We start from the raw sequence: 23,509 nt of genomic DNA on the forward strand, positions 1-23,509 counted from the left end.
AAATGTTGGTTCTGAGCTAGCTTAATGGTTCAGCCATTTTTCTCCAGCCCAGTGCTTCATTTTTCTAATCACAGTACATAATAAGACCATCTGGTTATGTGAGGAGCTTCTGAGCTAAAGAAAAACAAATGCTATTAAAGTGCAGCAAGTGCTTTATGTAGATGTTAATACAATATTTTTGGCAGTCACTTAGACTGATGATTGTACCATAGTCGTCTGTAAGTCACAGTTGCTCCTTGCCATGTGACTGACACTCACATTAGATCGTTTGTTGTAGCAGTCTTTCTTGGCCTACTACCACTGCGGTGTCAGGTGTTAGGTGATATCATAGGGCTTTTTGATTAAGTATTTAATTTTCATCTTTCTTAGATCCTTTTGGCCTCCCAGTTGAATAGAGATTTCTGTTAAACAGTGTGAATTTATTGTCTCTTGTAACAGAACCCTAATAGTGTCTGTTATGTTTGCAAGAAGTATTTTTCACCCTAATTTTTAATATTTATCAGTAAAGATACTGTAGATGCTGCTGTGGAGACAATAAGGTTTTTAAATGTAAATTTCATTAAAGTAGGAATTAGCTATTTGCACCATTTCCGTTACTACTGAGGAAAAACATAAGATTTCTTAAAATAAAAATTGGTTAATGAAGCCAGGTGTGGTGGCACACGCCTTTAATCCCAGCACTCGGTAGGCAGAGGCAGGCAGATTGCTGTGAGTTTGAGGCCAGCCTGGTCTACAAAGTGAGTCTAGGACAGCCAAGGTTACACAGAGAAATCGTCTTGAAAAACCAAAAAAAAAAAAAAAAAAAAAAAAAGTTAATGAATTTATTTAGAAATTACATGGATTTCCTGAGATACTAGATCATTTAAATTCCTGTTTTATGCCAATTTCATCTTTTTTTAAAAAAGAATATATGAGGTTTATTAAATGAGCACACGGGAGAAGGAAAGCGGGGAGGGGTATCCCAGAGAGAGACAGAGACAGAGGAAGAGGAAGAGGAAGAGAGAAGTGAGGAAGAAAGAAAGGGGGCAAAGTAGGTCTGTCCTTTTATATACGGGGCAGGGCCACGCCCCCATGACAGGTAGTCAGTGGCATCGCAGGGAGGGAGACTGAAGCAGAATCGTTTAGCTAGTGTAAGTAAGTATATGGTAGATAAATGGCTTTTGCTAGATAGTCCAAGTCTCATAATAATTCAAACCAAATACTAAGTATAATTTCTGCCCGCAGACTTATGGACATACCACTTTTTTTCTTGTTTTGCGTTGTTAGTCTCAAGTTCATTGACAGATACACTAGACATAAAATGAAACAATGCCAGACAGTATATATGTTGAGCTACAGTGAACTGTGGTGCTAGCACTGCATCTGAGATGGGTGGACATAAGAAATCATTATCATCTGAAGCCATCCAGAGAAAATAAGGATTATTAATAGTAGAAGTGGTCTTTATAAAATGAGTTTGGTATAATATGTTAGTTTGATTTACTTAACATTTTGCCTTTAGAACACATATTTATATTGCCTTCACATGACCCTAAAAAGCAATACTACTATTATTGTCTCTGCCGTAACAGAACTTAAAGCACGAAATTATTAAAGCAGAAGTAGAGGAGACATTTAAGATCAGTGTTTGGAGTGCAGACCTTGTGTTCTCTGTAGTACCTGCCTTGAATAATGTTTTTTTCCTTCAGCAGAAAGGATACAAATGGTAGTATAGTCAGTCTTTACTTGACATCCATAGGCCACTGGTTCTTATCCGTAGCTGCTTAATGCCTTCTATGAAAAGGTGTGGTTCTGCATATAGAGTGCACAATACCCTACATAGTCGCATTAATCTGCCAGTCACTTAAAGTACATATCATAGTGTGGATATTTCATAAAAAATACTTGTAGTATTTGCGGAATAAAGACAGGAAAAACACCTGCATGTTTAGTGCATTTACAAATACACCGTTTCAACCCATGACAGTTTGAAATTATGGTTATGGAGAGATGACTACATTAGTTTCAGACAGGATATGTAGTTTGACTAGGAATGCTGAGCCATAAGAGTTTATTAAGGAGAAAAAGTGAGGAAGTCAGCCTGGAAAATAATGAATTTTATTGTGAAATAAGTTTTGAAGGATAAGTTTTGAAGGAATAAAACTTGGGGAAAAAAAAATAAGAGTTGGGCTCCTTGAAGAGGCTGGCCTTTAGAAGTGAAGTTTAAGCATCTCCTAGAATGTTTTTCCTATATAAGTTTGTTTTTGAGGACAGTATCTACCTTTTTAAAATAGGGAAGAAGATTCTGTTTGAGAGTGAGGATGGAAGTGGAGGTGTGCGCGTGTTTGTCAGCCATTATGAAGTTTGTACATGTAATGTTTGTATCTGTAATTTTGGTATAATCACATCCTTTGGTAGAAGATAAACAGGGAGGAGAGAGTGAGAGTGTTTAAAGGTAAACATAGGGATAATAAGCAGTGGCTATGCACTGTAATGTTTAAATGGAATAAATGTGTATTTAAAAGAAATTTGATATACTTAAAATTTTCCTTTTCTATTAATAAGGGCTAAGAGTCATAGACCTTTTATTTATTTGTTCCTATTAATTAAATTAATTACAGTTAAGATTGCCATTTTATTAAGTTAGGACTTTATCTCTTTCATATATTTGGATAGCAGCTATATATACATGGCAGCTAGTTTTTAAATTAACTCAAACATTTGTGACTGCTTTCTGTAATGATTCTAACTTACATTTTTCAACTTAAAGTTCCCCTTTTAAAGCCAGGCATGGTAGTGCATGCCTTTAATCGCAGCATTCAGGGAGGTGGCAGCAGGCAGATCTCGTGAGTACGAGGCCAGCCTGGTCTACAAAGTGAGTCCGGGACAGCCAGGGCCACACAAAAAACCGTGTCTCAAAGATTTCATTAATTTATTTATTCACTGTACAGCCTAATTGCAGCAGCCCTCTCCCTCCTCTCCTCTCAGCCCCACCCTCAAACACCTCTCCCCATGCCTACCAACCTACTCTGGCACTAAAGATCCTCTTGAAAAATAAAATGACATTTAATATTTAAGTTTTATCTATAAATTTCTATAAAGTATCCTCAATGATAAATGCACTCTATTTATGAAGTGCTTACTTAGTATTATTTACTTGTTAAAATGTCACATAAATCATCTCAATTCTAATTAGGAAAATTGTTCTTTGTACAGGAGAAAGTAATGATACTTAAGCTATGTTTTCAAAATTACATTGCTAATAATATAAAACCAAAACTTAAACTTATTATGGTCTGATGTGAAAGTCGAGCACATGCACCTCATTTCATACACATAACACCAGGGTCTCTATGTACTCCTGAGTATACGCCTCTAATAGAGCTATTGCTCAGAGATAAACAATCCATACAAGTGATCGGAAGACAGAAGAAAAAGTTGTGGGAACTACTGTACACCAGAGCTAGTATTATCATACAGAGAGCCTTTACTTCTTAAGCTTAAAAGGAAATTAAATACCAGAGAGGAACAGACTAAATGTATAAACACAAATTTAAAAGCAGCAGCTGGGGACCAGTGAAATGGTTCAGCACATAAAGGTACTTGTTGTGTGAAGTCTGGTGATCTGAGTTTGATATCTGTAACCTATGTAAGGTTAGAGGAGAAAACTGACTCCACAAAATCATCCTCATATGTACACCATGACCTGCTTATGGCTTGACACATAAATCACACACAGTAATAAGTAAAAATTTATAAAACACCTTTAAAAGGAAAACTCAAACATAACATATAATCAAAGATGATTGTCTTTTACTTTTAAGATGCATTTTTTCCCCATTTCTGGGACTATTTATCTCATTTCAGTCCCAGAGTCTAGAACAGAGGCTGCAACATAATAAGCACTCAGTAGACATTTTTTATGAACAAATATGAAAAATGTTCGTCTATATTTAAATTAGTGGTATTTCTTTTCTTGCTTATTTTCTAACCCCCTCTCATATATTGTATATATTTATGTATAATATATACTTATATATACATAGTTTATATACACATGTATAACATACATGCATATATTTAGAACAGGGTCTCACTATGCATGCTGGCTGGCCTAGAACTCACAGGGATGATCTCCCTGTGTCTCCTGGGATTAAACAGGTTCACCGCTATTCTTAGTTGTATTTGTTACTAAGAAAATTTACTAAAGTGAAATACGTTTCACTTATAAAATAGCAAGCCTCTCATACCCCTAAATTAAAAACTAGTAGGTAGAAATAAACACAATGAGTTGATTCAAAGAAATTAGTGTGCAAGTATAAAGACTCTTGTTTTTTAATTTACAAAAGAATGTTTTTTTGAGAAACTAGAATGTGTGTATGTGTGCGCACACACGTGCGTGTGCATGTTCGGTGAATTTTGCTTTTTGTTCTCTAATATTTTTAGATCTAATTCAAGACTGGTCTAGTGATAATGCTCCAGATATTTTTTCATTTGTTCCATACACATGGAATTTTAAAATCATGTTTCATCAATTTGAAATGATTTGGGCTGCAAATCAACATAACTGGATTGACTGCTCCACTAAACAGCAGGAAAATGGTAAGAATGCTATTAGTTTGGTTAATTTGCTCATTAAGATGTGCCAATAAAAATAGTGTTAGGGTTCAGTGGATTCCCTCCCTCCCTTCTTTCCTCTCTCCTAGAAATCAGGCAGTGTGCCCTTGCAGTCTGTCCCTTAAGACAAACATTTGATGGTGTCTTTGCTGATCAAGGACTCAGGCCTTTGAAGAAAAAGTAAGATCCCTTCTAGCCACAAGATAAATTTATGGTCCTGGCAGTGCCTGTCTCCTCAGTAGGTAGCTCAGGCCAAATTATATAAGTGGCACAAAGGTTGCTTACCCCCTAAAAGCTTGTGAGAAACCCCCCTGTGCTCTTGTCTTCAGCCAGTCATCCCTACCCAGTCCTGCATGTGGGGAGTAGTTCTCCTAGGTGAGGGCCTTCCTCAGCCTCCGCTGTTGAAGCCCCCTGAAGGGGCATCTGCTGTTAGTGCTGCCCATGAGTCTGCTTCTCTTCTCTTTCCCTGACAGCAACTGGAGCTGATTTTCCTGTATTATCTTCTGAGACTATTTCAGAATGGGCTTTAAGATGTTCATGCTTTCATACAGCTACTCTTATTTAGGTATATATTTAATGTAGTTTTGTCATTTAAGTTTCATTGACATTAAAGTAGATTTGCTTTTTCTTTTACAGTGTACCTGGCAGCCTGTGGGGAAACCCTGAACATTGACTTTTCTTTGCCTTTTACGGACTTTGTTCCAGCTACATGCAATACCAGATTCTCCTTGCGAGTATGTATGATTGGACATATTGTTTATTCCACAGAATCATTTGTAGTTTGATTTCCTAGAGCTTCTGCGTGTTCCTGTCTATCCATTGCCGCCCTGAGAGTGTAGCACCCTTCAGTAACGTTAGTGTCAGTGTTCCTCCTCTGCCCTTCTTGTTATAGCCCCCAAGAAGTTGACTTGAGAAAATTACAAATTATTTTCTTAGAATTCATTTCTGATCTCTTTAATCTTTTTCTTTTTGTTGATATTGTTAGAGCCCCTTCCGTCTGTAAGGTGTTATAAACAGATTTTGTGCTTCCTTGTATTTGTTATACCACAAATTCAAAGAATAACTATAAGTACTTTGCTTTGCTTTGTCTAAAGGACAGCAATTACGTACTTTCAGTTCAAAATTTTGTGTTATATCTTATATCAAGGTATGGGTAGTCATTGCCAGTGATAATGCTCTTTGAATTATACTAGTAAATACATCAGTAATGAGAGGCACAGTTAACACCTGTTAACTCTTTTTAAATGTACCAGAGCTGTTCTCAGTGCTTTATGCATAGTAACTCATCTGGTTCTCCAAAAGCCTCCTTGACCTAGTTCCCTGCATTTGTATCGTACAAAATTGAGATATATTTGGGCATGATGCTTGTTATTCTAGTGTTCAAGACCCAGAGGCAGATAAAGGAGAAATTGAGGAGAATCTGAGCTACATAGATTCATCCGAAGGGAAGATAGGAGGAAGGATGCATAAAAATTGGGAAACAGGCTATGTAAATGTCACACACCTAGTGAGTTGCCAAGTTGGATTTTGAGCCCTGACAGTGTCCCTTAGGGTGCAGCATTCTTTTAACAACCCTGTTCTACTATGTTATCTGCTGAGAAACTAGCATTGAAATGAGAGGATAGAGGACCCATAAGAGAAGGTGAAACCCAGCCAAAGTCAAGTGGGTAAGCTATTTTAAAAGTTAAGAAATTGTAGACCATATTCTACCTGATCCTGAAGTAGAGAAGTTTTGATTTTCTTAAATTGAGTATCATTCTATCCATGATAAAGTATAATTCTATTATACTCTATTAAAATAACTCCAATAAAAATAACTCTGTTATTGTTATTTGTAAACTATGCATTGCTTTCTATAATATCTGTTCCATATTTTTCTATAAGCATTTAATTTTAGTCATTGTAAAATCTTATTTATCTGATTTTCAAGGGTCAAATATGCTACTTAAAATTTATTATTTAATTTTCAGTTTCTTTTCAAGATTGTATAGATAGATTTAAGTGTAGATAGACTTAAGTGTATATAATGTGCTAACATATTTATGTACTGATTTTTATTATATATTATTTTTAGGGAGAAGATGTTGATCTTCATTTATTTCTACCAGATTGCCACCCTAGCAAATATTCATTATTTATGTTGGTAAAGAATTGTCACCCAAATAAAATGGTTCCTGAAGTTGGCATTCCTGCTGAATGTCAGAGTGGCCAGAAAACAGTAAAACCAAAGTGGCGCAACATTACTCAGGAGAAGTAAGAGCATAGCAGAGTGGTCTGAGTACTTTAAGCTTATAGGTGGAGAAATTCCTTTTAAATAACAAATTATCTGAAAGTAGTGTTTCTGTCCAACTAAAGTGTCTAAACAGATTTTATTGTCGTTTGTATTTGGAAGGGCTGGTTGGGTTGAATGCTGGACTGTCCCAAGTGTCATGCTTACCATTGATTATACCTGGCATCCAATTTATCCACAAAAAGCAGATGAGCAGCTAAAACAGTCATGTAAGTGTTTTGAATATCATTAGTGTTTTGAGACAACTTCTGTTTTAATGATACTTATTGAAGATACAAAAGATAAAATTAATTGAAATGTATGTATTCTCAATACCTATGAACTTGTATTCCTTAAGTATTTTAGAATAGTTTTAGATAATTTTTATTGAGCATTTACTCTGTATCAAAAATTGAATCAAGCGCTTTTCTTACTTATATTACCTTATTTAATCCTTGTTAGCACTCTGTGATATATAAATAATGTAATTATGCTATTGGAGAGTTTAAGAGATATATTTTCCCCAAGATTTACCAAAGTAAAGCAGCAAAGCTGGACTATAAAATATAGAGTGTTATGTGGTATATTGAGTGAAATGTTAGTTTTTAATGCACATTAATAACTATCATGTAATTCATAGATTATCAAAGCTAATTTGCTGCATTTCTAAGGGCAGAAAAATAATTCAAGAGTTAAGTGATTTTTATCTTTGTATTTTTATTTGTAATTTATAATTCCAAAAACAGTTTTTATGGTTATTCATATTTATAGGATTTAATAACATCACACATATTTAAATAGCTGAATATGTGAAAACAACTTTAATGCCTAGATATAGTTGGTGTCTACTGTGATCTGAATTTCTATTTTAGGGACTCACAGTGTTATGTGTAATAGGAGCTTTTCATTGATTCTTTTCTTAAATTCTAATTTATGCATTTCCCTGTATACATCAGTGAAATTCTTTGCTTTCTTCATTATTGGTCTTTCAGGTTTGTTATTGTTAAATATTACAGATACTATGTTATGATTACACGACAAGAAATTTTATATAACTTTCTTGAAGAACTTCTAAAAAAATCAATTTATTCTTTCCTGGCATATTAATCTTTTGCCTCTATCAATTTCTTCCAGTGTCAGAAATGGAAGAAACAATGCTATCTGTATTAAGGCCAGCTCAGAAAACATCCGAGAGAGTTGTTTCTTCTCCATCTACCTCTCCTCGCCCTCCTGTTGATCCCTCAGAACTTCCACCTGATAAACTTCATGTAGAAATGGAACTGTCCCCAGACTCTCAGATAACACTCTATGGACCGCTGTTAAATGCCTTTTTGTGTATAAAGGTATTATTTTAAGAAAAACATATATTTTTAAACATATGCTAAGCAGTGATAATAGAAAATTAGGGCCATAAGAAATAACTAATTGGATGATTTAAATGGTTATTGAGGTATTATGTATGTAACTGGACTCCACACCCCACATGACTAGATTTTTTTTTTTAAAGTAATTTTTCATGTTTTTCCTTCGCACAACTTCTCCTAGACCCTCCCCACATCCCTACAAACCAACTTTATATTTTCTCTTAACGCTTTCAAAAAAAAAAGAACAAAAGTAGTTACAAAAAGAAAAACCACAAATACAAGAAACACAGATGAATATTATTCTGCTGTGTAAATTTATCACACTTTTATTGTTCATTCAACATTTTATGGATATCTATGTTGTTGTAATTTTTGGCTGTTATTAATAGAGCAGCAATGCCATGAATGCAGAAGTATCTCTGTAGTAGAATGTTGAGCCTTTTGGGTGTATGCCCAAGAGGTAGGATAGCTGGGTCTTGAGGTAGGTTTAGTCCCAGCTTCCTGAATAACCACCATGTTCATTTCCATGGTGGCTCTACATGTCTGTGCTTCCATCAGTAACGGATGAGTGTTCCCCTTATCTCATATCCTCACCAGCATGAGCTGTCATTTGTTTTATTGATTTTGGTAATTTTGTCTGTGGGGGAGAGGAAATCTCAAATAGTTTTAATTTGTATTTCCCTGATGGCCAAGCATATTGAATATATTTAAAGTGTTTCATAGCCGTTTGTGTTTCATCCTTTGAGAACTTTCTGTTTAGTTCTTACCCCATTTTTAAATTGTGTTGTTTTCTTGATTTTCAGCTTTTATGGTCCTTTATAATCTAGGTAGTAAGCCTCAATCAGATGTATACTTGGTAAAAACCTTTTCCTATTGTGCAGCTTGCACCTTTGCCACACAGAAGCTTTTCAGTCTCATTGTTCCCATTTTCTAAGTGTTAGTGCCTGTGCTGTCTGTGTCTTGTTCAGAAAGGTTTTTTCTGTGCCAATGGGTTCACTCCTATACCTCACTGTCTCTTCCCATAGATTCAGGTCTTATGGTGAGGTCCTGAATTTATCTGGAGTTGAGTTTTGTGCAAGGTGATAAATATGCATCTATTTTCATTCTTCTACATGTAAACATCCAGTAAGTAATAGTTGCTAGATAGGTAGATTCTAAACGAATAAACTGAAGGAGACAGACCTATGAGCAGATTTTTATATATTATAACTAATATACAGAAGTGCCCCTTAATATTTGACTATAATTAGCTAAGATTTCTTTTAAACTGTGCTCAACCATGTTCATAGCAGCCTTATTCATAATAGCCAGAACCTGGAAACAACCTAGATGTCCCTCAGTCGAAGAATGGATAAAAAAAACTATGGCACATGTACATTTACACTACGAAATACTACTCAGCTATTAAAAACAAGAAATCCTGACATTTGCTGGCAAATGGATGGAACTAGAAATGATCATCCTGAGTGAGTTAACCCAGACCCAGAAAGATACACATGGTATATACTCACTTATAATTGGACACTTGCCCAACAGAGATGTCCCATGAAAGTCTTCACTTAGCCAGAGATTGGGCTAGATACTGGGACTTCCTTTTGGGACTCTAGGTGAGAGAGGTAAGGAAGAATGGGGAAATAGAAGGATCCAGAGGGTCCTAGAAACCTACAAGAAGACCATTAAGGCTGGCATATTGGACCCAGGCAGATCAGCTCAAGCTACTGTACCAACCAAGGACAATGCATGCAGTAAACCTAGAACCCCTATCCAGATCTAGCCAATGGACAGGACATTCTCCACAATTGTGTGGAGAGCAGGGACTGACTCGGACATGAACTCTGGTGTCCCCTATTTGACCACTTCCTCTTGGTGGGGGAGACCTGGTGACAATCAGAGGAAGAGTAAAGCAGGCTACCAGGAAGAGACCTGATAAGCTGTGATCTTATAGTGGGGGATGAGGTCCCTTTCTGTCACAGACCTAGGGGAGGGGAATAGGATGGAGGAAGGAAGGAGGGGGAACGGGAAGATACAAGTGAGGGGATAACAATTGAGATGTAATATGAAGAGATTACTTTAAAAATTAAAAAAAAAAACCTATGTTTAACAAATGGAAACTAATTTATCTCAGAGTAATCCAAATTAATAAGTTTTAAGTAAATGTGCACCATATTTTGAATTGAAGCATGAATCCAGGGCTGTTCCTTTTGGCATAACTTTTCCAGTAATATTGCTTAACTGCACAGTAGGATAGCATTTCTAGGCTAATGCTTGTAGCATGATTATTCACATAATATTCCAGGGGCTGTTTCTGGAAAGATATTTGAGAACTGTTTCTTAAAGTTTTTTTACTCTTTCTATATTCAGATCGCATTTTAAAAATGCCTCCTACAGAGCTGGACACACGCCTTTGAGTTTGAGGCCAGCCTGGTCTACAAAGCGAGTCCAGCCAAGGCTACACAGAGAAACCCTGTCTCCAAAGACAAAAACAAAAGCAACCAAAAAATGCCTCCTAGAAGCCATCACCAAGCCTTACTAATTTATTATTCCTAATAAATGGCCTGCCTTTTCTCGGGAGTTCGGAACCCTGTTTTGTTCCCTGCTACCTGCTTAGTTTCTGTTAGGTGTAAACTGCATCTGACCAAAGAGAGATTCTCTTCAGCAGCAGTAGAATTACTTGTGGCCAGAATGGTTTTGCGGATCTAATTTTATAGGGCCTTTTCGCCTCTTTTGTCAGTATTTCAACTGTAGACATTTGGTTACTGAATACTTTGTTAAATGGGAATTTCTTATATGACTTTTCCTGGGCACCAACAGACCAAAGAGAAGAATGCATCTATCTCTGGCTTGGTGAACCAGTGGGCTTACTGGGGTTACTTAATAGCATGGGGAACTCATCAAAGTAGCTACCCCACTCACTATGAAGTCTCACTTTTAGCATTCAATTATGAGAAGCTGCACCAGTAAAGATTCAGTGCCCTTTGTCACCCTGCCCATCCTCTATTCTGTAGCACCCTCCAGAACCATGTGTAGCTGGAGAGGGCTTAGGTGAGCATGGAATGTTAGTAGCCTCATTAGCATCACCACAGGCATAGCCATAGCTGTGTCCTGCTTATTTGGTTGCTGTGGCTCTAAGCCAAGAACTTCTGTAGGTTATCACAGCCACTCTGTTTCGTGAGTGCTTGTCTTTGTCATGTACCAGAACGAAGCTGCACAGTCCACAGTGTCCCATGACACATTACATTAGTCAGGAAGCAGAAAGAGAGGAATGCTGGTGTTCTTGAATGTCCGTAGGATGGTTTCACCACATTCAGGGTAGGTCTTTTCTGACCATTTTAACTTTCCTGGAAATACTCTCAAGATGAACCCAAAGATATATATTTCCCTGGTATTTATAAATCCTGTCAAACAGAAATAAGTGTTAACTGTCAAGGTAGCTTCCAAAATTACATCTTAAGGAGCTGCTAAGGAAAATCATGAAGCTTCTGGGATACCACAGAATTGATTGCAGCTAATAAGGTAAAACCATAGGAAACAAGGGTTGTGCAGGGAATTAAGATTAAAAACAACAAAACTATGAAGGATGTTTATAGTCCTGTCTGTGGAATGCTGATAAAATTTCAGATTTGCATATGGGAAATGAGTAAGGAGATATATACTTAGGTCTCAAGCATAGTATGTTGCTATTTTAACATTATATTTGAAGTCTTTCTATATCAGGGAATATTTCCATGTAGGCAAGCTTTGTGACAAATGTTGTTAGTTGTGCTGGCGTTCTTGACTCTCAGCTGATGAGAGCTTTCAGCCAGTCTCTAGGATGATGGGCGTCTTCCCCTCCTCCCTGTAGCTTTTTGTTATGTGCTGCCTCACAGCAGTGCTTGCATTAGCACATGTCTTAATTTCATACTTTGTAACTTCTACTCCAAAAGTTTGTCCTGTTTATATTTTGATATAATATTTTGTGGTGTCCAGAGTTTGTGGTGCATTGAAAAATGGTTTAGAATCTGAATTCATCTAATAACTTAGAGCTTCTATGAAATATCTAAAACAAATTATAAAGATGCATGACTTAATATTAAATATATATTTAAAACAGGCAAAAAATTGTTTAGTTGAGTAAACTCAGTGCTTCTTTGTGTGACTCCTATTTCTGACGTGAGCGCTAGAAAGCATGGCATTCTGCTGCTAAGAGGGTGGTGCTCTGTCTTAAGTATGCTCTCCTTCTCTTCTGCTGGCGTCTTGTTCATGTTAGAACCTTAAAAAAGAAGGCATTATCTATATCATTTATACGTCAAACATACCAATTCTCATATGCAGATAAAAAGTTTAACTTATACATAATATATAAAATAAATCTATATCTGGTGGTGTTTGAAAAACTGATATCAAATCCACAAAAAACACTGGTCCCAGCTTTATCTCTGTGGCAGGGAGCTCTTAAGAGGAACACAGAGGTGCTGTAACGTCTCTGAAGCTGCTTTATAGAGGAGGAGTGGGATAACATAATTATATGAGCCCAGAGTCATTTCAGTCATTGAAGCCTCACATCTATAAATATTGTATCATTAAAAAAAAAGACATAAGGTTTTATAATAGTACTATTAACGTGTTACTTGTATTTACTTCTCTATATTTCACTAACGAGGAGGAAAGTCTTACTCTTTATAGTCATATCATGTCAGTGGTGGGGAATAACAACTGGGGATGAAAGCTTTATGTGGCGTATATATTCCTTACTTAAAATATTCTTAATGAACTTGGGCAGAAATTCGTGAATCACTCCTCCTACCATTGATTTTGTTTGTTTTGGCAAGAGAGGGACTTTTGTTTGTTTGTTTACTTTTGTGAGACAAGGTCTTCTGGAGCACAAATTGGGTTGGAGCTCATCTGGTAACCTAAGCTGGCCTTGAACTCACAGCAGTCCTCCTGCCTCAGTCATCTAACTACTTAGATTACTTGATGAGCCAAAATACCTTTATCTTTCTTTATTTTTTGAGATTAATATAATTAGAACATTTGTCCCTTCCCTTTTTTCCCCCCAAACCCTCCCAGAACCCCTCCTTGCTCCTTCAAATTCGTGGCCTCTTCTTTTATTGTGTGTGTGTGGGTGTGCATGCGTGTATGTGTGTACATATACATTCCTAAATATGGCCAGTTGGTGTACCTGTCCCTTGAGAAGACCATTTCTCCTGCTCTCAGCATTCCTCCGTTCCCTGTAGTTCTTTGAGGAGTTCTGTGAGCGAATGGGCCTTTTCTGTCTACTCTGGCATGCCCATCAGTGTCATGCTTGTTTAGCTCATGTTCAGGCAGGCATGTTGGTGAGGCTTTATGAGTGTGGTTTCTGACATTACAAGGAGACACAGTCTCAGCAGACTCCCTGATCTTCTGGTTCTTAAAATATTTCTGTTGCCTTTCTGCAATGTTCCTGTAACCGTTAAGTGTGGGAGTGGCTTGCTGATGCAGTTATTGGGACTAGGCTGCGTTTTGATCAGTTGTAGTTTTCTGTAGTTGCAAAGCCACGTTTCTTTGATGAAGGGTGAAAACCACACTTACCTCTGGGTATAAGGACAAATGTTTAGATTGTTGGCGATTGTGCTGGTTTAGTAGTGGTTGTAGATTCTCTTAGAGTATCCATGACTTCACAACACTGAATAATTAGCGAGGGTTCCAGTACCAGGCATGGTTTCCCTCTTTTTGACCAGGTCATTAGTCCACTGAGAGAGCTACTGGTTGCCGCTAAGGTCTGCATGTCGCTGCTGTGTCCTTAGGATTGTTGTGCCATGCTAAGGTCTGCCTGTCACTGTTGTGTCCTTAGGATTGCTGTTGTTCATAGGTGTCACAACTGCGTGGAGCTGTGGGTGGCTTGGTTGGTTGCTTGATTGGTTTGTAGAAAGGTAAGGCATAGATGTTTGGGTCAGAAAATTGTTTACAGATAAAAGTTACTTGAAGGATTTTTATCTACTTCATACTTTTCTGGACTCAGTACCTGCCACATACCTCTAAGACTAGGATAGTGTGTATTTTGAGAACAGAAAACTATTGATTTGAATTCTTTTGAGTTTTGGCAATAAATTTAATATATTACAGCTTATAGAAATGGGTAAAAGTGCTTCCTGGGCAAACATGAGTACCTGAGTGGATAGAATCCTGAGCACCACATACAAAGTCATGCTTGTGGGTGGCAGACAAGTAGATCCTGGAAACATGCTGGCCAGCCATCCTAGCTGAATGGTGATCATGTAGTTCAATGAGACTGTTCTCCAAGAATAAGGACAGCAGAATGGAAGACACCCAACATCCCCTCCCCCCCAACCTCTGTATGTGCATGCACCACATATTCATCTGTTATGCACTCACAGCACACATGCATACACATGAAATTTAATGTTGCAGTTACAATCAAACAGTTTTATTTATGCTTCAGTTTTTTAATCTTTCTGTTTTATAAGGACAGTTAGTAAAGTTTCAGTTAGCATCTGTACTATTTAGGGGTAGACAACACTGGAGAAAAAAGGGAAAAGTACTGATTGAATCAATGCTAATTTTAGTCTTTTCATTAATTATATGAGCTTAAAGGATATCCTTTCCTAGGAAAAGGTACTGTAGCCCGATGTTTGTAACATTGTCATAAAATAAGTTTGACAGTTACCAGCAGTACAAAATATGCTAAAATACTGGCTCGGTTGTCATACTTAAAAATATAACTAACAGTGATAATACTTAATGGCTTTTCTTTCATACTCATAGACCAAATTGGTAAAATGAAAATTTATACTTAATGGGAAAAGAGAACTAAATTTTTTTCTTAAGACAATATATTTTATTTTCTAATGTAAGGAAATCAGAATAATAATACTTTAAATACTTGTATATAAAATAAAAATCAATGAACTGTGTGAAAAGAAATTAGATAATTGTTAGGAATTTATTCTTTCATTTCAATAATACAAGCTGGATTTTAAGAGCTTTTGAATATTTCTGATAAATATTCCAACTGGAATGTATAATTATATCTATCTAATTGGACTTAGCTGAATTAATTTTCAGTGGTTGGATCTGCTTTGCTCAAAACACTTCCCTGGGATTGTCTCATAACTCTGGGAAGCAAAGATCAAAGACTATTGAGTTTTACTGTATTTCATATTTTAATGCAGAATATTTATGTACTAAGAGAAATATACTTTGTCATGTGAAGTAAGTAGAGCTGATGTTTTAAATTAAGTGCAGCAGTTTAGAGAGATGCATATTGTATAAATGTAGGGTTCACAGGCCTGTCTCTTATTAAGGCTAGCTTGTTTAAAATATTTACAGGAAAACTACTTTGGAGAAGATGACATGTATATGGATTTTGAAGAGGTTATTTCAAGTCCTGTTTTATCACTGTCAACATCCTCCAGTTCTGGGTGGACCGCTGTTGGAATGGACAATGACAAAAAGGAAAATGAAAGTTCAGCCAAGTCAATTCATCCACTTGCTTTGCGTCCCTGGGATATTACCGTGCTTGTTAATTTGTATAAAGTTCATGGGCGTCTTCCTGTGGTAAGAGTCTGGCTTATACTGTGCTATCTGTCTAGCATAGGAAGCTGCATATTTGTGCTTTGGTATACCTACATAAGAAAAACTTAAACCCAAGAGCTTCGAAAGGTATCTGTGTTTTTCTTCATTGTATAATTATTTGATCATCAAGGATTTTTACTTCTTTTTGTTGCTGTTGTTTGTTTTCATTTAAGCTCCTTCTTGTCCTGTGTAACTTCAGAACATTTTGCTATGATGTTGTAGTAACCTAGTGGATATTCTAGAACATGACAAACTAGTTTGGTGTGCATTCTTACTGCATAGCACTGACCTCCCCCCGCCCCCACCCTCCAAGCCCAAAAAGGTTCAGGCTTGGCCTCAGAGGTTGACTTGTGTTGTGGGTTTGGATTTAGTCTGGTTCTGCTTCACTTGAAGCTTGTCTTTGAACCCGTTGAGGCTTCCCTGGCCTGACATATTATCCCCAGAAGCCAGGGGCTTCAGACCCATGCAGGGATAGGGGACTCTGGAACATTGTGTCGTAGACTGGCTCCAGGACATACACCACCTTTGCATAGCAGAAGTCGTCTCTCGTTCTTATGTTGTTAAAAAGGGGACACATTAATTAGTTCGGTCAGTATGCACTGGTATTCCCTTTGAAGAATAAAAATTTCTTAAGCGTGATAAATATTATTTTTGAACTTTGTGTATTGATGGTGATGTTTTATTTAACTCTAGCATGGAACTACCGATGGTCCTGAGTGCCCAACAGCATTCTTGGAAAGATTGTGTTTTGAAATGAAAAAGGGATTCAAGGAGACCATGCTGCAACTTGTCCTGTCACCCCTGAATGTGTTTGTCAGTGATAATTACCAGGTAATGACAAAGTGACATATGGTAAAGACAAAATATTGTCTAATAATGACTAATAAGTACCTGTGGGATCAAGTCAGTGCTAGCTTCCATATGTGGTTTCTTTTAAAGTTAGATTTTTAATTTTACTGTAGTGGTGTTTTGTAAGTATGTGGACATACAGGAGTTGGTTGTAGAGTTCATCTTTTTCTTGTGTCTTTATTTATGTGATCCTAATCATGCTTTACTTTTATTGCTTTTAGAAATGGAATGAGATAGTATATGATTTTCTGATATGCTTATAGATGGCAAATGATTTCTATAAACCAGTGTCATAAAACAAATCTAGTCAATGATTCAATTCTTATTCACCTAATGTACTTACACAATATCTTGAAATTTACTTTGTCCTATTCTTTGGCTCTCTGTTGGAAGAGAACTCATGGCACTAACCAAATGTAGACTTATTTTAATCCTGGATAGATTGTCACTTTAATTATTTTTTAAACATCAAACAGTTTTTATTGGTGTGTGTTACTATATAAATGTGTGATGCCAAAATATAAATGGAATATAATGTAAGGCAAAAATATTGAAAATAAGAAAGGCACATCTCCAGACCTTCAGTAGGTAATCACTTACGATGAATTATGAGTAGCTGATGACTTTATTTTAAAAAGGACAGTCATCTTCACTTTTAGAAAGGACAGTCATCTTCACTTTAAAAAGGACAGTCATCTTCACTTTCTGTTTTGACTACAGTTGTTTGTAGACTTGCTAAGGATCCAGGCTTGCTTTAAACTTGTAATCTGCTTCTTGAGTGCCAGGGTTCTAGGAAAGAACCAACATGTATGAATAATTTATAGACTTTTATTTATTTATTTTTAAAATTTTTAGAAATTCTATTAAAAATTGGTTCTTATAATACATCCAAAACACAGTTTTCTCCTCCCTTTAGATCTCCCAGCAACCCACAACCTCCAAGAGGCAGGTCCTCCAAGAGAGAACAGCCAAACAGGACAAAAGAAGGTAGAAGAAGGCAAGGAAAAAACCCTCCTATAAAGGCTGGACAAGGAAACTCAAAAGGAGAAAGAGAGTTCCAAAAGCAGGCAAATAAGTCAGAGGAACACCTGTTCCCACAGTCAGGAGTCCTGTAAAAACACCAAGCTAACATCCATAACATACAGAGGATGTGGTGCAGACCCACGCAGGCCCTGTGCTTGCCAGTTCAATCTCTGTAAGCCCAGAGTAGTTGATTTGGTGGGCCATGTTCTCCTCATATCTTCCATTCCCTTTGACTCTTATAATCTTGCTCCCCATCTTCTGAGGAGGGATTCTGCAGGGAAGGGACATGATGGAGACCTCCAAGTTAGACTCTATCTGCAGAATGTCTGGTTGTGGGTCTCTGCCCCTGCTCCCATCTGCTGCAGGAGGAAGTCTTTCTGATGATGACTGGACAAGGCACCAATCTATGAGTGTGGTAGAATATCATTAGGAATCATTTCATTATTTTTTTCCAGGAATATTTGGTTTTACCCTGGGTCTCTGAACTATCCTGGCCATCCAGGCGATGTAGGGCATGGGCTCTTTCTTATGGCGTGGGCCTCAAGATAAACCAGACATTTGGCTGGCCACTCCCACAAGTTGTGTGCCACCATTACCCTAGCACATCTTGCAGGCAAGACAAATTCTAGATTGTGCTGGAGTCTAGGTTTCTCTTTCCATAACCCATAGAGTACCTTCTTGTGCCAAAGAATCTAGGGGTGAAGGCTCAGTGTCTGTACCAGCTCTGCCTCTCTACATTCAATAAGCTGCGGGGATGCTGTCCTCATCAATGGGACTCTGCTGTCAGATTGTAACCCAGTCCCATCACCGGAAGCCTTGCCTGACTACAAAAGGTGGCCACTTCAGACTCTTTATCTTTTAGTACTGGAGAACTTCACTGGTGTCACCCTCATAGATCCCAGGAAGTTTCTACTGCGCTAGGTTTCCACTTATTTGTAAAATTTTATTCTTTGTATTTGTATATTTGATGCACCTGAGATCATAATAGTAGAAAGTCTGTATTTAGTAGGTGCTAGACAATGTTTTTATTTTTGTCATAAAATGAGTTTTCCTTTTTTAACTTTCAATTGAAATGATTACAGATCTTTAGGAGTAACAAAGATCCTAAAGGAAGGGTTCTGAATGTACCGCTCCACCCCAATTCATTGATAGTTAAACTTTTACATAATGATAGCTCAGTTTCAGACAGCATAGTGTGTTCATAGTTAGGCATCGTGTTGTCACATGTGTATTCACTTCACTAGAAGAAAGAGACAGAACTGTCATTACAGAAACTTCATTTATTTAAAGCTTTAGCTTGTTATAGAATTTGAAAAAAACATGGACCCTCTTTTCTGTGATCAATGGGCTGCTACAGTTGGTTTGTATTCTGAGATAGGTATTTGTGGAAAGGAAAGGACAGCCATCTTGGTTTGTATTCTGAGATAGGTATTTGTGGAAAGGAAAGGACAGCCATCTTGGTTTGTATTCTGAGGTAGGTATTTGTGGAAAGGAAAGGACAGCCATCTTGGTTTGTATTCTGAGATAGGTATTTGTGGAAAGGAAAGGACAGCCATCTTGGTTTGTTTGTTTTGCCTTGAGGAAATTGATAAAGGGGGTTTTTACTTTCTTATGGGTGAATTCTAAGAATCTTAGATAAATTCCTATTTTTTCAGATTACCAAATCATGCTTCAACTTTTGATTATCACAAAAGGCTTTACTGGATTAAAAAAAAATGTTGAGCTCAGTATGAAGTTTTACATTAACCCATATTATTGAGGTATATATGAGTTTATAAGGAGCTGAAATTTTAAAATTGATTTAATTGAGAATTAGAAAAATAATTTATAGGAAGGAGATATGAAGGCAGTTATAGAAATCCTGTTCGTGATTTTGCTTCCTAGATTATTGAACTTCATATTTCTTTCCAAAGACAAGGGTAATGTATGCAAACTTCTGGAATTTCTTACCTTGCTCACATTCTGTTAGAGAGCATTTGTTCATTTGTCTAGATTGTTTAATGTGCTTTTGTGATAGGAAGCTTCATAATGGGACCCCTCCCAAGGGCCATTGATGAGCCATTGAGCCTGTCACTATTACTCTTGGAGGCATTACTCTTAACTCTGTGCTTTAAAGTAAAGGATCTGAAGTGCAGTAATTGCTGCTATGTACAATTATGAAGCAGCATACCTTTTTACTTCACAGTCTTTCTGACCGTGCTGCCTGTGTGAGTGAATGCGTGTGTGCATGCATGTTTGTGTGTATTAGTAGAAGTCAAACCCAGTGCTTCATGTGTGCTAGGCAACATTCCATCACTGAGCTAGGGTACATCTCCAGGCCTGTATGGTTGTGTATTTTTTACGTTTTCTTTGAAACAGGGTTTCTCTGTGTAGCCTTGGCTGTCCTGGACTCTGTAGACCAGGCTGGCCTAGAACTCACAGAGATCTGTCCGCCTCTGCCTCTCTGAGTGCTGGGATTAAAGGTGTGTGCCACCGCGCCTGGTTATGTATTATTACTAATGTTTTGTGAAGCCAGTGTATCAAGGCACACTTTGTTTTAGGATATAGTATGTCTTAGATACTTAATCTCAGCCACAAGGCTTAAAACGATTCTGAATGTCTTAGTTTTTCTCTAAAAGACATTCTTTTCGGTAGTAAGTGTGTAAATCTGTGAGATAAAACTATCCTTTTATTCATAAAAGTAGTCTTCGAAATCTGTACTAATCTTGGTTCCTCCTTCCCTTTTCCTATCTTCTCAGTTTTATAGTCTTTTCTCAGTTTTCTTCTGTGTTTTGGTTTTTGCTGTTTTAATTAATTTATTTATTAAGTATACAATGTTCTGCCTGCATGTATACCTGCATGCCAGAAGAGGGCATTAAATCACATTATATATGGTTATGAGCCACCATGTAGTTGCTGGGACTTGAACTCAGAACCTCTGGCAGAGCAGTCAGTGCTCTTAACCTCTGAGCCATCTCTCCAGCCCCTGTCTTTTAATAGCATGATTCCCAGCCTCCCCACAAGATTGGCCTCTTACATTCCCTGTCAGAATACTAACTTGCTTTCATTCATGTTACCAGTCTGAGATCTGCATACTTTCAGGATTTAGCATCTATTCTTATGGTGGGCCCCATGTTTAGATGTTGTAACACTTCAGCTGAACAAAAAAAGCCAAGATTAGTTCTGACATCTTACTTTCCAGAAAGAATAATTTTATTGTTCATATCCATGGACAACAAAGCAATGAGAAATTAAAGTGTGCTTTCTTGGACTTCTTACCATCTTGTTGTTTTCAGCAGCGACCTCCTGTAGATGAAGCACTCAGAGAAGGTCACATCAATTTGTCAGGTCTCCAGCTGAGAGCACATGCCATGTTCTCAGCTGAAGGTCTTCCCTTAGGAAGTGACTCCTTAGAATATGCATGGCTCATTGATGTGCAGGCTGGAAGTCTTACAGCTAAAGTCTCAGCACCACAGGTAGGTTCTCACAGTACTGTCTCCTACCATCTCTGTTTTTTTTACTCTAACCTTTTTAAGAGTCCCTGTATGCCAGCCTGATGCTCATTGCATTCCAGTAATGCCATTCTAATGGGAGCCTTCTCAACACTCAGAATTTAGCAACAGACAAATTACTGTTAAGTTTTATTTTTCTGAGCCATATATAATTGACTGGTATGTACCTCCATATAATACATGAATTTTAGACTTTTTTGGGAGGGGGAAGATGTTCCAATATTGGAAGGCCAACTACTACTGTATTTTCCAGTGCATAAGATGACTGTGTGTATAAGACGGCCCCCAACTTTTCCAGTTAAAATACAGAGTTTGGAATATACTCACCATATAAGCTACCCCTCTTCCAACTCACACCCTGTGCAGCAGACTCGGGCATTTGTCTGTTTGTAGGCAGGGCACAGACAGCCAGTGCCAGCCTACACTGCCCCTTTAAGATGCGCTCCACATTCAACCGCACAGCCCTCCAAGTCAAATGGGTGGGTTCTAGTGGAGAGCCAATCCATGCTCACATTCTCCTCCTTCGGGGTCAGGAAGATGCGTGCAGCTTGCTCCTCTCTGCCTCATACTCTCCACACAGAGTGGGAATTGGCCGCAGCACTCCTTGCTATATAAGCCAGACATATAAAGCAAGGGAAAGCAAGCTGCAGGCAAGTACCTGGTGTATAAGACTACCCCCGACTTTGGCACGAATTTTTTGGGGCTAAAAAGTCACCTTATATGCTGGAAAATATGGTAATTTTAGCTTTAATAATATTACTTACAGAGCAGTTATCATCACTTTGTATTTTTCTCCATCTTATGTGTTATGTGGAATCACATTATTTTAATTCATAGGTGACTTTATGTTTATTGTGCTAAAATAAAATTTATATAGTCTAATTGATGAAATTATGTATTTGGAGTGACATTCTGTGTACCAGTCTCAATACACTTATTGTTAACAACTCTAATGCATTATAAAATCAAGGGTGTCTTTAGTATCTGAATTATTCTGTTCACTTAAGCTATTACATAGACAGAATTGCTTTAGTCTTCAAATATCTAGTTTTTTAAATCTGTAACTTGACAGTATCATAAGTAATTAGAATTTTCAAAATTAAAGAGGATTTTAGGTGCCTTTTTGTGCAGTTACCTATATAATAGATCCAATTAGCTTTAGAAGAAGAGTAAAGGTACAACCTGTGGTTTAAAACTTCAGAAGTTGCCAAAGTGGAGTTTTTAGTTCAAATTAGTTTTCATGTAACAATGTATTTTTACATTCACAAATAAAAAGCAACAAGCTTATAAATGATATCAAGATAGAAAACCATTGGCTAGCCAGTATTTATGAAGTAGCAGTTACATAATTTTGAGTTCTTTCAGGCCATGTTAGACTTCATAAGCTATTGCATACTGAACACTTGTTTAGATTGCTAATAGTATTATCACCCTGTTATTGTCTGTAGCTGGCATGTCTCTTGGAATGGGGACAGACATTTGTTTTCCATGTGGTATGTCGGGAGTATGAACTGGAAAGACCAAAGTCAGTAATGATATGCCAACATGGAATTGATCGTCGCTTCTGTGAATCCAAGGTATGTTAACAAGTGTGCTGGCAATACTATAACCATTCACTGCTCTTTAGAAATGAGTCAGGCTTTGCTCTAAACAAATGGACATACCCATGAAGTTAACTTTCAGTTAATAACATTGTAAATTCTTACTTATATAGTAGTTCTAAAATCATGCTACTATGAAAACAATTCACAAATATAAGAGTTTTGTATTAATTTACATATTTTACTACTAAAATTCTATCTTATTCACTGTTATACTGTCTACTCATTTGTAGTTTAGCTGTGCATATAGAGATTGAGAAATTGAAGCAATAAGACCACGTAAGTGCCTTATGTAACTCAATTCACACACTGTCCTGAAACTTACTGTCAGTATTGGCAATTGTCAGACTTTTGATTCCACAGATTGTTATGTTCTTTTGAGAATACTGAGTTGCTTCCAGGTTAGACACCCCACAAGTGTCATGGAGAATAGATGGGAGCCTCTACAAACTGTTTACAGTGACATTGAAATGCATAGTGTCATTGTCACTACGTGCCCTATGACAGGGTCCTTTGCCCCCTGTTTGGGAAGTATGCATGCCTCAGAAAATAGAAATCATGGCAGTTTCACACAGGAAAAGTAATCATAATTGTGTAGCAAATAAGATGTGTCAATTGAATCATTCTTTTCCTAACAGTGCCTCCCTTTATGTTCTTGCTGTGCAAATTGTATGTTACCTCACTAAAATTTTATGTTAAAAAAACATTAATTCCCACAAAAAACAAACGGCAAAGTGTTTGCATTGCTACTAAAGGTTTTACTAG

General features: G+C 37.2%; 1 protein-coding gene across 2 annotated transcripts in view; it reads left to right on the top strand.

Annotated features, from left to right (window-relative positions):
• The window catches only part of Bltp1 (bridge-like lipid transfer protein family member 1), a 174,508-nt gene that overhangs the window by 33,431 nt on the left and 117,568 nt on the right, over window positions 1–23,509 (top strand). For both annotated transcript variants that reach the window (XM_051157074.1, XM_051157075.1), the window contains exons 14-22: window positions 4,426–4,581; window positions 5,233–5,330; window positions 6,671–6,849; window positions 6,989–7,095; window positions 8,000–8,208; window positions 15,535–15,762; window positions 16,474–16,611; window positions 20,928–21,107; window positions 22,592–22,720. In XM_051157074.1, coding sequence (XP_051013031.1) covers window positions 4,426–4,581; window positions 5,233–5,330; window positions 6,671–6,849; window positions 6,989–7,095; window positions 8,000–8,208; window positions 15,535–15,762; window positions 16,474–16,611; window positions 20,928–21,107; window positions 22,592–22,720 — 1,424 coding nt within the window. The remainder of the gene's footprint in view (window positions 1–4,425; window positions 4,582–5,232; window positions 5,331–6,670; window positions 6,850–6,988; window positions 7,096–7,999; window positions 8,209–15,534; window positions 15,763–16,473; window positions 16,612–20,927; window positions 21,108–22,591; window positions 22,721–23,509) is intronic.

The sequence above is a fragment of the Acomys russatus genome, chromosome 15 (assembly GCF_903995435.1).
Source record: "Acomys russatus chromosome 15, mAcoRus1.1, whole genome shotgun sequence".
Classification (NCBI taxonomy): Eukaryota; Metazoa; Chordata; class Mammalia; order Rodentia; family Muridae; genus Acomys; species Acomys russatus.